Genomic DNA, 13,624 nt, shown 5'->3' on the forward strand with positions numbered 1-13,624 from the left:
CGCTGCTCACGTATGGTTTTGCTTCTGCGCGCAAGCTCGTCGCGACGGGGTGCGTTTTATGGCTCCTAACTTTTTTAGCTGGCTCCTAGATTCCAAGCAAATTTGTCAACCCCTGCTATGAACTGTCTTCTATATTGATCAAATAACGTTAATGGGAGTTTGCTGACCTGCATGTGAAAAATAATAAATACTGGAAAACAATACCTGCCACCACGTACCCTTACCCTTATACACTTGCACTATGCCCTGTTTATTATGGGTGCTTTGACCCCTTCCAAAACTCAAGAAGCCAATAGCAAAGAAACCAACAATACCTTTTTCTGTTTCTTAGTGGCCCTTTGGTGTTTGATGGGTTAAAACCACAGTCCATCACAAATTGGTTTTCATTTTTCACATCACTGGCTCGTACACAGCTGACATTTAACATTCAGTTTTTTAATTGCCAAGGGAAATGAACTTTTAAATAAGCTTTTTTTTTTAAGGGAGGGGGTGGAAGAGAGCATTACAGTTCCCTGTGAAGCACTGCCTGTGACAGATGTGATAATGTTTGAAGTATGGTCATCCCTGTATATGTGAAGCTGGGGCTCCCGAAGCAAAAGGAATGAAGTGGGACAGAACTAGAAAAGGCTGAAAATACAGAACTTGCCTGGAGTAAAAAATGACCTCCCAGGTCCATTTAAAGTCACATGTGACACTCCCGTAAAGTTAAGAACAGGTCGATAACTTTTTTCACATTCACTACGCTATATAGAGCTGTAAAACAAAGTACGTGTTTATTTTTTACTTTGTGAAATATTTCCCTACAGCAAAAATCACTCCTTTGAAGACAAATTATACATCAACAACAAAGACATTATGTTTTAGCCAGAATTAAAGTGGAGGTTCACCCGGAAATGTTAATTTTTAACATTAGATTGAGGCTCATTTTGTCAAGGGGAATCAGGTAGTTTTTTTAAAAACGAAGCAGTACTTACCGTTTTAGAGAGCGATCTTCTCCGCCGCTTCCGGGTATGGGCGTTCCTATTTGATTGACAGTCTTCCGACAGTCGCATCTATCGCGTCACGATTTTCCGAAAGTAGCCGAACGTCGGTGCGCAAGCGCCGTATAGAGCCGCACCGACGTTCGGCTTCTTTCGGCTACTCATGACGCGATAGATGCGACCGTCGGAAGCCTGTCAATCAAATAGGAACGCCCAGTCCCAAAGACCATACCCGGAAGCGGCGGAGAAGATCGCTCTCTAAGAGCCCATTCACACCTAGGCGTTTTGTCGCCTGTAGTGTGACGCCCGCTGCCGCCCCGACACGCCAGAGGGATGATGTAACATTGCCCTCTATGGAGATGGTTCACATCTCCACGCCAAACGCCTGCCGCCTGAAAAAAAGTCCCGGACCTTTTTTTCAGGCGGCGTTCGGCATAGGAGATGTGAACCATCTCCATAGAGGGGGAGAAGGCTGCATTCACATTTGCTGCGTTTTGTCGCCGCGAATCGCGGTATAAAACGCCGCTATTTGTCACCGCAATTTGCGGGACAAAACGCCGCGATTTAGTACGCCGAGGTGTGAATGCAGCCTAAAACGCTAAGTACTGCTTCGTTTTTAAAAAAACTACCCGATTCCCCTTGACAAAATGAGCATCAATCTAATGTTAAAAAATTTTTTTCGGGTGAACTCCCGCTTTAATGTCAAATTCATAGAGTTCACTTTTATAAACCTATAATATCTATATTCCGTCACAGCTTATGTACGGAAAGAGTCCAAGAATGGGAAATAAACCTTCTTCTGTGCCGCACACACAGGTATGTAATGACCTCCTGTATGCGTAAGTAGGATTGGATTTACAAAATTAGAAGCTAGCTCTTGGCTCATTTCTCCTGGGATAACACGGTCAGTGTCACCATAAACATGAAGAGATGGGACAGTGATGGGCTGTTGGTAAAACTCAGCATGTTCAAGAGCACGACTTTTGAATCCGGCCACCAACATAGCAAAGTCAAACTGGAAGCGTGAGTCTCCGCGTTGTTTTAATGCACATATCATGGCCACTAGAGCGGCTCCTTGGCTGAAACCCAATATTCCGTTGAAGGGCCCAAGTTCAGAAAAGGCCTTAGCCACAGCTTGCAGCGATTCCTCTAATCCTTTGCAGGTTGTAGTTACATCTATGGCATTAAAACTGCTCCGTTTAGGATCTGAGAACCACCAGCCACGGGGATCTTCTCGTTGAATATCTGCACCCCCTTCATTAGAGTCGACATCTAAAGAGAAAAAATGGTCAGGTCTAGTAAGTCTATATTTTTTTCGATTTCTATTACCTCTAGGGGAGTGGTTCTCAACCTGGGGGTCAAATGATGAATTGCCAGGGGTCACCGAAACCTGGGCTGCTCCTAAAGCTCACACCGATCTCCCAGCCTTTTTGTGGCCACCCAGCAGGGCTATCCCTGGAGCCTGTTGTCGCCCAGCTGGGCTGTTACTGGAGGCCCCAGCCACCCACTTAAGCCTCATTGCAGGCGCCCATTCAGTTCACAATATGGCTGGGGGCCAAAGACTAGAGGTCAGGTGACTGGTGAGGAATGTGAACTGGGAGGTGCTGGAGGAGACCCTATCTCCTGATTTCGGCATAGGTGTCACTGCTACGAGACACCACAAAGTCGGAGACACAGTGAGTTACATTACCTGCGATTATAGTTGCCATTAAAAGGACTCCTTTAGGTAGCGCTATCTGTCTGTGTTTTAGGGGTGAAAAATACTTGTCTTACCTTGGGTGCTGACAACCCACGCTAGGAAAATAATTTTACTGTTAGGGGTCCCCACAACTTGGGAAATTTTATCAAGGGGTCACAGCACTAGAAGGTTGAGAACCACTGCTCTAGGGATTTGTTTTTGAGACAGAAAAACAAAAAGGTATTTTTGGAACTGCTTCATTTACATAACCAAATGGGAGTAAAATCAATAACTTTCAGCACACCCCTTTATTCAGGTAAAAACATTTTTATTTGGAAAAATAGGAACTGGTGTCCAGATCTTATGGTCATGGGGGCATTGGTGGGAGCTCCCTGCTAAAGATCCTTGCTGCAGCCTACTCCTCTTTGAGTTTTGAATGTTCCTTGAGATAGTTAGGCGTTCCTTCAGAAATCTCCTTTGAACCCAGGGCAGCAAGATTGTGCAGGTTCTTAATGCCCTGGGCTCACAAGAAGTTGTTTGACTGTTGCTGGATGTTATTCAGCCTGAATAAATCAACATCTAGTGGTGACGACTAACTGCAGGGACAGCACCAGAGGTAGAGTGAGTATTGAAGCTATAGTCTAATCAAAATATATTGGGGGTGGGGGGGGGAAGCAGCCAATCAGGTGTGCTGCAGGGCAAGGAGTGTGCTGAATTGAGTAGAGAGCAGAGTGACGTGTTCATCAGTGTGCTGCTTTTTCATTTCTATATCCATTTGTGAGGGTGGGAAGGAGACCTATAAAAAAAATGTGACGATGCAGCCAGGGCCACCATCAGGGGGGTACAGGCATTATACCTGTAAGGGGCCCAATGGTCCCCAGCTGGCCCCCCTCTCGTTTTTTTTTTCATTACACCTGTAAGGGGGCCGATGGTCCCCAGGGCCCCTTACAGGCCTGGCTGGCCCCCTCCCATTTTTTTATTTTACTTTTATTTTCTTATTTTTTGCATTACACCTGTAAGGGGCCCAATGGTGCCCAGGGTCCCTTACAGGCCCGGCCAGCCCCCCTCCCGTTTTTTTGGGGGGAATTAAAAAAAATTTGCATTACACCTGCAAGGGGCCCGATGGTCCACAGTGCCCACCCCCCTGCTTACTATCTCACGTCAGGAGAGAAGAGATTACACCCCCCGGTTCTCTGTGGTTCTGGATGCAGCAGAGAATGAGGATGATTGGGTCCCTCAGGTCTACGCCCCCTCTCGACATGGCTGTTACAGTGTGACAGCGATTTGTAAATCTCAGGACCGAATAGAGAAAAATACAAATCCTGGGAAAAATGTCTTCCTTAGGCCTCGTACAGACGACCGGATCTGTCCGCTGGGATTTATCCGCGGATCAGTTCCAGCAGATAGATCCGGTCGTGTGTACGGCCTAGCGGACATTTTCAGGCGGATAAAAATCCAGCCGACGGATTGGTAAGAAATCTATCCGCTGGAATCCTGTCCGCCGGACTTATCCGGTCGTCTGTACAGACTCACCGGATAAGTCCGTCCGATCCCATCCCTCGCATGCGTCGTATTGATTCGACGCATGCGGGAAGTATTTACCTCCAGGGTCGTGCACGTCATCGGCGTGTACAGCCATCAGATCAAAATCCGCCAGAGGATTTATCCGCTGGAAACGGTCCGGCGGACCATTTCCAGTGGAAATCCTCTCGTCTGTACGAGGCCTTATATGTAATTCAAATTGGTATTATACTGAAGTTCATCTTTAAAAGCTCACTATATATGGGGCAAGGTCTTCACCAACACTTTCCTGGGTAAACTGTGCTGTAGGAAAGCCACTGGGAACCTGTTACTTTCTAAATATGATAAATAGGTGACATCACCAAAATTCAATGCTATTACTGATCTGATTGACACTGTTGGTAATATCTGGTAATACAAAGCAATGAATAAATGCAGTAATTGCTAATGAAACCTCTGTATTTTTGTGGTTCACTTCATTTCAGAAAGCACTTTGAACATCAGTACGGGGCCTAGCAGGTGTTCAGTAAATGGGTTTTATCGTGAAAATCGACTTTGATTACAAAACTGCTTTGTGATGCTAATCTTTCAAAGATATGTACAGTTCAACAAGTATGCTCTGACGCCTTATGCTGTTGACAACCTGCTGCTGACAGCTTTGTTATTTTCATTTACTCACAGGTTTATGTTAAAGGAAATTTGTCACTTTGCCCATTTAGGGCTCTAAAGGCAAAAAAAGAGCAACAGGGGCGCTCACTGATGGAATCAGTGGGTGGATTTTAAACAAAAACTGAAACAGGCAATGTAACAAAACTTTCTATTATATGTCTCCACTGACTTTTAAAGTGAAGAAAGTCCTGCCTACAAAGAGAAGAATACTTCCAAGTGTCTCTCTGGATCTTCAGTCTCTTGAGAGTTAAGTTGGCTAAGGAACATTCTGCATCTGACACTTCTGGGTGAGTTGGGTGTCTTGTTATCCAACAGCGTGCTGTGGTTCCACTGACTCTACATTGCCACAGGATACAGGACTGGCATAGCGACTGGTGGAGGGAATCACAAAGTACAACAGGGAACCAGGCATCTAACGCAGAAAAAATGCCTAAGACAGAATTTCACTCTTATGCCCCTTACACACGTGCGGGATTTCCGATGGGAAAAGTTCCCGTCGGAAATCTGGAGGGGAAAGCTGAGAACCTGCTTGGGCAGTCTTTCCCCGACAGGAAAACTGCTTTGGCCGGGAAACTCCAGCCGTGTGTATGCTCCATTGCAGTTTTTCCCATAGAAAAACTGCCAAAAACCGCCGGGCAAAGGTCCACCGGATTTTCCCCGGCAAAAAAAAAAAAAAAAAAAAGGAGAGCTGGTGTTCTCTTTTGTCCGGCGGTTTTTGGGCAGTTTTCCAGTCTGAAAAACTGCGAGGAGCATACACACGGCTGGGATTCCCGACCAAAAGCTCTTCTCACAGTTTTCCCGTCAGGAAAACCGGTCGTGTGTACGAGGCTTTAGGCCACATGCACTGTATATCCAGGTTGTTCCTGCTGCAGGACCACCCCCATACCCACAGGTGCAATCACCTACACAGGAAAACGCCCTGGATGCGTGAGGGTGCCATTAATACTAATGGCAGGCCACACGTACTGGAAATCGCACCCGCGATGGGAAGCGCACTGCACTTGCAGTTCATGTGCGGGCTGCGATTCTAGAAGTGGTGCAGGGACCTTTGTCCTGCATTTCTGGTCGCATGGCAACCGATTCCAATGAATGATCTGCCATGCATCTCACAGAGCCAAACAGAAGTGAACCAGGCCTAAACCAGGGTATCATAAAACTATGGGGTTCCTCAAGCCATAAAGAGTTTATAATGCAGCATACACACGGTCGGAATTTCCGACAACAAATGTTCGATGTGAGCTTGTTGTCGGAATATCCGACCATGTGTATGCTCCATCGGACATTTGCTGTCGGAATTTTCGACAACAAATGTTTGAGAGCTGGTTCTCAATTTTTCCGACAAGAAAAGTTCTTGTTGGAAATTTCACCTGTATGCAATTCCGACGCACAAAAATCCTACGCATGCTTGAATCAATTTGACACATGCTCGGAATCATTGATCTTAATTTTCTCGACTCATCGTAGTGTTGTATGTGACCTAGGTGGAGGGCAAGGAGGAGGTGTGTACCCACAGGAGCTCAGGAGGTCCTTGCAGGGAAAGACCCCCTGGAGGAAGGATACATCCTGGATGGACCCGCAGCCCTCCCCGTCTTTGGCGTCCAGCACCCGGGGGGTAACCATCCACTACCACTTTAGGTCTAACAAAAAATAATAAACGTTTCGCTGCTGAGAAACACAATCAAGAACTGAGGTGCAGGGGGAAGGGAGGGGCCTTTTAACCTCATGTGTTGATTGTTTCCTGTCAGGTGGACCAGTCATCTCTCAGGTGTGCCATCCTGGAAGAGGACTAGAGAAAAATAAAAACTCCAGTAGAACATAGCTTGTAGGACTATTGCAAACCAATCAATATACACTTCTTTGGATTTTTCTTCACCAAAAACATATAGCAGAATACTTTTGGCCGAAATGTATCAAGAAATTGCTTTTTTTTTTTTATGGATATGTCTTGTAGCAGAAAGTAAAAAAAATATTTTTTTTTTTTCAAAGATTTCAGTCTTTTTTTTCATTTATATTGCAAAGAAAAATAAAACAGTGGTGATCATAGTGCCTTGAAAAGTATTCATACCTCTTGGAATTTTCCACATTTTGCCATGGTACAACCAAAAACGTAAATGTATTTTATTGGAACTTTATGTGATAGGCCACACAAAGTGGCACATACCGTATTTTATTGCGGTATAACGCGCTCCCGCGTATACTGCGCACCCCTAAAGTTGCCCCCGAATCCTGTGGAAAAAAAGTTTTTTTTGTACTTACAGTTTTGGTGTCTTGCGCAGCGTCCATCGGCGGCCTCGTCGGGTACGGCGTCCATCTGCGGCATCGGGTGTCCTCTTCGTCGGGTAACGGGTCCTTCTGCGGCTTCCGGGGGTCCACTTCGTCGGGTCCTGCATCCGTCTGCGGCTTCGGGTGTCCTCTTCGTCGGGTCGGCGTCCTTCTGCGGCGTCCTCGCACCTCCCCGCTCGGTTCCCGCGCCAAGTTTGAATACTGCGCCAACAGTAGACCGAGCTCAGTACACTCGTGTATCGTCGGGCAGGCTCGGCAACTCTCGTGCGGACGTCCTGTACGCTCAGGACGTCAGCGCGAGAGGCGCCGAGACTGCCGAAGATACACGAGTGTACTGCGCTCGGTATATACCGGCGCAGTATTCAAACTCGTGGCGGAAAGCGGGTAATCGCGTATACCGCGCACCCACGATTTTGCCCTGATTTTCAGGGTAAAATAGTGCGCGGTATACGCAGATAAATACGGTAATTGTAAAGTGGGAGGAAAGTGATAGGGACGACACTGCCCGGTGATCTTTGAATTATCAGTGTTGTTCAAGTAGATCTCAGTGATGTTTGTAATGGCACAGTGAGGTTTGCAATGGGCAGATTGAGGCTTGCAATGGGCACAGTGAGGCTTTGCAATGGGCACAGTGAGGCTTGCAATGGGCACAGTGAGGCTTGCAATGGGCACAGTGAGGCTTTGCAATGGGCACAGTGAGGCTTGCAATGGGCACAGTGAGGCTTGCAATGGGCACAGTGAGGCTTGCAATGGGCACAGTGAGGCTTGCAATGGGCACAGTGAGGCTTGCAATGGCATTGTTGACCCTCTTATCCACTTACAGTAGCTGCTGCATTCCTACCCTAGGCTTATACTCGAGTTAATAAGTTATCCCATTTTTTTGTGGTAAAATTAGGTGCCTCGGCTTATATTCGGGGTCGGCTTATACTCGAGTATATACGTTATTGTCATTCAAAGTGCGAGAGCACTGAAAGCTGAAAATTGGTCTGGTTAGGAAGAGGGTTTAAGTGCCAGTGCACAAGTGGTTAATAACAACTTTATCAGTGCCCATCAGCACAGCCTCACCAGTGCCCAATAGCACAGCCTCACCAGTGCCCATCAATGCAGCATAACCAGTGCCCATCAGTGCAGCCTCACCTGTGCCCATCAATGCAGCGTGACATCACATGTCCTGGCATTGGACCAGTGTTCTGGCTATCAAAGATGCCGGGGCAAGAGGCAGGACTGTGTGGCGGTGAGCGCCGGGAACACCGGGCAATTTAAATGAAAGCTGTTACAGCAGGCATTCCCTGTTCTCTGATGATCTGGCAGGCTCGCCTCTACCGCTGGCTGTGAGAACGGCTCCCATTCAAACCCCAACTCTCTGAAGCAGCCCACACTCGCCAGGAATAATTTTTCACTCGCAAATGTGAGTGGCGAATTTGAGGGCTGCGCTATATGACTGGTGTGAATGAGGTCTAAGCCTTCTTTATACAGATGGCAAGTCCTTTACCGCCCTCTAAAAAGCTATCTGCACTGCATCAGCCAATTTAACGGAGTTTAATACTGAAAGCTTGTTTTTTTTTTTTCAACCCCCAAGGGGGACTTTTGCTATCCAGCTGGGGATTTTACATCAAACTACTGTGCCGTAACCACCATAGCTGCATCTGACATTCAGTTGCAGCACGGTCTCAATTACTTTAATGGGCAAGACTGAGAAGGCTGCCAACTCTCAAACAACATGCCAAGTTAAAGTGGCTGCACTGCGGCTGTGGCAATGTGAACACAACTCTGACATTGCACAGATAGATGTTTTGGTGGTATCTTAGGGGCCAGGTAATGCTTTCAAGGTATGCATGACGTGATGATTCCGGGAACTTTGCTCCACCAACATCATACTGCAGAGTGAATGTATTTATTGTGTATTGAATGTACTGTATTTGTAATTATCTGCTGCTTTTGTATTTTCTTTATATAAAGTATATTAAAAAAAACACTCCTCTTCAGCCACCATATAACTTTGGAGGTTGGCTGTAAAAATGGACACTGGGAAGCTGTTTAAAGCCAATCATAAGGCTGTGTGTTATCTGTGTGCCTGCGGGCCAACAATGTTTCCTATAATTGGTCAGATTCCCAGTGGGATAACTCAGGCAGGATTGGACTTGTGCCCAAACACTCCTGAGATCATCGCTGTAGAGCGGCGAGTGATTAGAAGAGCTGTCAGGTTATCACTGCCTGTGCCCGTTAGTGAGATTTCACCCCCTCTATTTGTTCTGTTTACTGTTATCATCCAACGTGAAAGAAAATACCACATTTTGGGTTGTGGAATAGAAGAGAAAATCTTCCGAAGGGGACCCTAGTTCTGGTGACACCCCAGATTTCCTCACTTTGAGGGATTCCTCTCACTTCCTGTTTGGCTATGGGACCGGAAGTGAAGGAAAATCTCCTCAATGGGACACAGATGGTAAATCAAAAACCTGATGAGTTATAACCCTCACTTAAAGTAGTAGTAAACTCTTTACTACCACTTTTACCTACAGGTAAGCCTATAATAAGGCTTACCTGTAGGTATAAAGAATATCTCCTAAACCTGTACGGTTTAATAGATATTCTCCTCGCAATGCGCCGCTGATTGCAGCGGTGCATGCCCAGCGGGGATCCACGGCTAAAGGCCCGGCAGCCGCCGGACCTTGCCGGAATGAAGTCCCCCGCAGGGCGGGTATACAACCGCTTTAACCGTTTGCCAACCAGCCGCCGTCATTATACTGCGGCAGGCTGCGCAAATCACCTTTGCTGTACGTCTGCTGCTTTAAGGAGCAATAGCAGGCGCGCGCATCGCCAGAGCCGAAGAACGTGGCCGCAATGTCCGCTGGCCACCCACGGTCGCTCCACAGAGAGCCACAACAGGGATCTGTCAATGTAAACAAACAGATCCCCGATCTGTCATGGAAGTAGAGAGCAATCGTCTTTTCCTAGTGATCAGAAATGGCGCTCTCGCTCTACTCCCAGTTAGTCCCCCCTCAGTTAGAAACACCTCCCAGGGAACATTTAACCCCTTGATCGCCCCCTAGTGTTAACCCCTTCGCTGCCAGTGTCAGTTATACAGTACAGTGGAACCTTGGATACGAGCATAATTCGTTCCAGCAGAATGCTCGTAATCCAAAGTACTCGCATAATCAAAGCGAGTTTCCCCATTGAAGTCAATGGAAACTAAATAATTTGTTCCGCATTCACTTCAATGGATGCAATATCACATGCGGCCAGAGAGCCTTGGAAACGTCCGAAAAGGCCAGAGGACACTTCGGCTGACCTTAGGGTTGCCACCTCATCCCTTTAAACCCGAACACATGGTAATTACACAGGTTCTGGGGCTAATTTAATGTCGATAAGGCACCAAGTGAGTTTAATTAGCACCTTAATCAGCCAGATAACCTGTGTAATTAATATGTGTTCGGTTTTAAAGGGATGAGGTGGCAACCCTACCTGACCTCTTACCCGAGATTTGCCAAAGGTCAGCCGTGCTGTCCTCAGGCCTTTACGTGCATTTCCGAACAGTGCCGATTGGCGTTCGTTCGGCTCTGCTCCAGCGCCCCCCCCCCACATCAGGCCAAAAGCGGTACTGCACACAGCTTTGGCCTGAATCGTGCTAGTTTTGCGAGATAACACCGCAAACCGAGTCACCATTTTTTAAACCACTTCCTGCCCAAGGACGTCATATGACGTCCTGGCCTTTCAGTGGGGATATCTGAATGATGCCTGCAGCTACAGGCTTCATTCAGATATCCATCTCTTTCAGCCGCAATCCCTGCAACCATAAGAACGATCATAGCGGCGTTCCGCCGCTTGATCGTTCTTTATAGGCGGTGGGAAGGGACGCCCCCCTCCGCCGGCATCCGGTGCTTCTCCGGGCTCGCCTTTTGCCATCAGGAGACCCGGAGAAACGATACGCCGGCCGTCGATGGAAACCATAGAGTAGACTGGTGACCAGATGGTCACCAGTCATCTCTATGATCGTCGGAGGCCCGGGCGCGATGTTATGACGTCACGCCCAGGTCCTGGAATGTAAACACAGCCGCAATCGCGGCTGAAAGCATTAGATCGGTGATTTTTTTTTTCACGATCTAATGCTTTCCAGCCTGGAGGAGAGATGTGGCGGTCTTATTGACCCCACATCTCTCCATAAAGAGTACCTGTCACAAACATTCCTATTACAAGGATGTTACATTCCTGTAATAGGAATAAAAGTGATAAAAAAAAAAAAAAAAGACAAAAAAGTGTGAAAATAAAAGAAATCGAGGTAAAAAATAAAATAATAAAAAAAAAAAATGTAAACGCCCCTATCACCGGTAGCTCGCGTTTAGAAGCGAACACACACGTAAGTCCCGCCCACATATGTAAACGCTGTTCAAACCACACACGTGAGGTATCGCCGCGTGCGTTAGAGCGCCAGCAACAATTCTAGCACTAGACCTACTCTGTAACTCTAAATTTGTAACTTGTAAAAAAAAATAAAGCGACGCCTATGGAGATTTTTAAGTACTGACGTTTTGGCGCCATTCCATGAGTGTGCGCAATTTTAAAGCGTGACATTTAGTTATCTATTTACTTGGCGTAACTTCATCTTTCACATTATACAAAAAATATAAGCTAACTTTACTGTTTTGTTATTTTTTAATTCACAAAACTGTTTTTTTTCCCAAAAAAAGGCGTTGAAAAATGATTGCGCAAATACTGTGCGAGATAAAAAGTTGCAATGGCCGGCTTTTATTCCCTAGGGTGTCTGCTAAAAAACATATATAGTGTTTGGGGTTCTGAGTAATTTTCTAACAAAAAAATTATGATTTATGCATGTAGGAGAGAAGTGCCAAAATAGGCCCGGTATGGAAGTGGTTAAAATACAGTTCTCGTATTGCGAACGCTTGTTAACCGCGTTTACTCGCAATCCGAGGTTCCACTGTAATTAGTGGCTATTTTTAGCTCTGATCGCTGTATAAATGTCTCTGGTCCCAAAAAAAAGTGTCCATTCTGTCCACCGCAATGTCGCAGTCCTGCTAAAAACCGCTGATCACCGCCATTACTAGTAAAAAAAAATATTAATAAAAAAATATATATCTACCCCCCTATTTTGTAGACACTATAAATTTTGTGCAAAGTAAAAATTATACGCTTACTGTGATTTTTTTTTAACCAAGAATATGTAGAAGAATACGTATCGGCCTAAACTGATGAAGATTTTTGTTTTTATATTTATTATAGCAAAAAAGTAAAAAATATTTAATTGTTTATAGCGCAAAAAATAATAACCCCAGAGATGATCAAATACCATCAAAATAAAGCTCTATTTGTGTGAGAAGCAAATCTTGTTTGGGTACAATGTCGCACGACCGCGCAATTGTCATTTAAATTATGCAGTGCTGTATCGCAAAAATATGGCCTGGTCATTAAGGAGGTAAATCCTTCTGGGGCTGAAGTGGTTAACCTATCCAAGTTCTAATTTAGGAATACATATTGGATAGAATATTTTTTTTAAATCAAGAATATAGTGTCACTTTAGTTTTTACCATCACTATTATCCTATGACGTCAAGGGTGCTCACTACAAACAACCAATCACAGACAGTCAGATGAGATCTTCTATTGTACAAGGACAGCCCCCTCCATACACTGAAGTACAGGCTCTCAGTGGTGCAGGAGCTCCTCAGCCAGGCGGGTCACGTGTCAGCTCCCCGGTCACGTGTCCCCGGAGCTCTCCTTACCCGGTGGTGGTTCTGGGATGATCAGAGGAGCGCTGATCATTACCAGCTCCGCCCGATTCTTCAGTTCTTTACTCAGGGATCCCGTCCTCTCCCAGAACGAGCGCTCATTCTGCCAGTAGCCCGTGCAGCGCCGGATCCTCAAAGCGGTCTGCCAGCTTTGCCTTCTGCTGTGGAAGCCGCCATCTTGCTACACCCGGAACTTAGAGAGAAGTCACCTCTGATAGGCTGATGTCGGTGAAGGAAAAAAAAAACTCCAGCTCACTCTGACAGTAAAACTTCTCTGAGAGGTAAAAGTCCCGTGAATCGGGGTGTACTCTGGAACTGGCGTGACCGTGAATAGAACTCTCCTTTTCATTCACTTTAAAGCGGAGGTTCCATCGAAAAAATAATATCAAAGCCAGCAGCTACAAATACTGTAGCTGCTGACTTTTAATAAAATAGACACTTACCTGTCCAGGCATGGCCGGTGCTAGACTATTTTGCGCCCTAGGGGAGACCAGCTACTTGCGCCCCCCCCAAAAAAAAAATTAAAATAAAACTTCTATACCGCTAAAATATAATTTCTATGCCTCTATAAGGTATAGAAAGGGGCGCAAAACAGTCTAGCACTGGCCCTGTCTATACCCCCCTGTGATGTTTGTTGACCCTCATTGAACTGCCGTTCAATTTTTTTAGAGAGAGAACTGGGTGACAGCAGGGCACAGGGCAACAGCAGAGGGCTGGTGACAGCAGGGCAGAGGACTGGGTGACAGAAGGGCA

General features: G+C 46.1%; 1 protein-coding gene across 1 annotated transcript; it reads right to left on the bottom strand.

Moving 5' to 3' along the window:
- Nucleotides 1–1,613: 1,613 nt before the first annotated feature.
- Nucleotides 1,614–13,093, bottom strand: OVCA2 (OVCA2 serine hydrolase domain containing). Its single transcript, XM_040338368.1, has 2 exons — nucleotides 12,866–13,093; nucleotides 1,614–2,252 (listed from the first exon to the last, which is right to left on the bottom strand). The coding sequence occupies exons 1-2, from the start codon at nucleotides 12,903–12,905 to the stop codon at nucleotides 1,738–1,740; spliced, it is 555 nt and encodes a 184-aa protein (XP_040194302.1). The 5' UTR covers nucleotides 12,906–13,093; the 3' UTR covers nucleotides 1,614–1,737.
- Between the last annotated feature and the right edge of the window lie 531 nt (nucleotides 13,094–13,624).

This window comes from Rana temporaria, chromosome 2, assembly GCF_905171775.1.
Source record: "Rana temporaria chromosome 2, aRanTem1.1, whole genome shotgun sequence".
NCBI classification, from domain to species: Eukaryota; Metazoa; Chordata; class Amphibia; order Anura; family Ranidae; genus Rana; species Rana temporaria.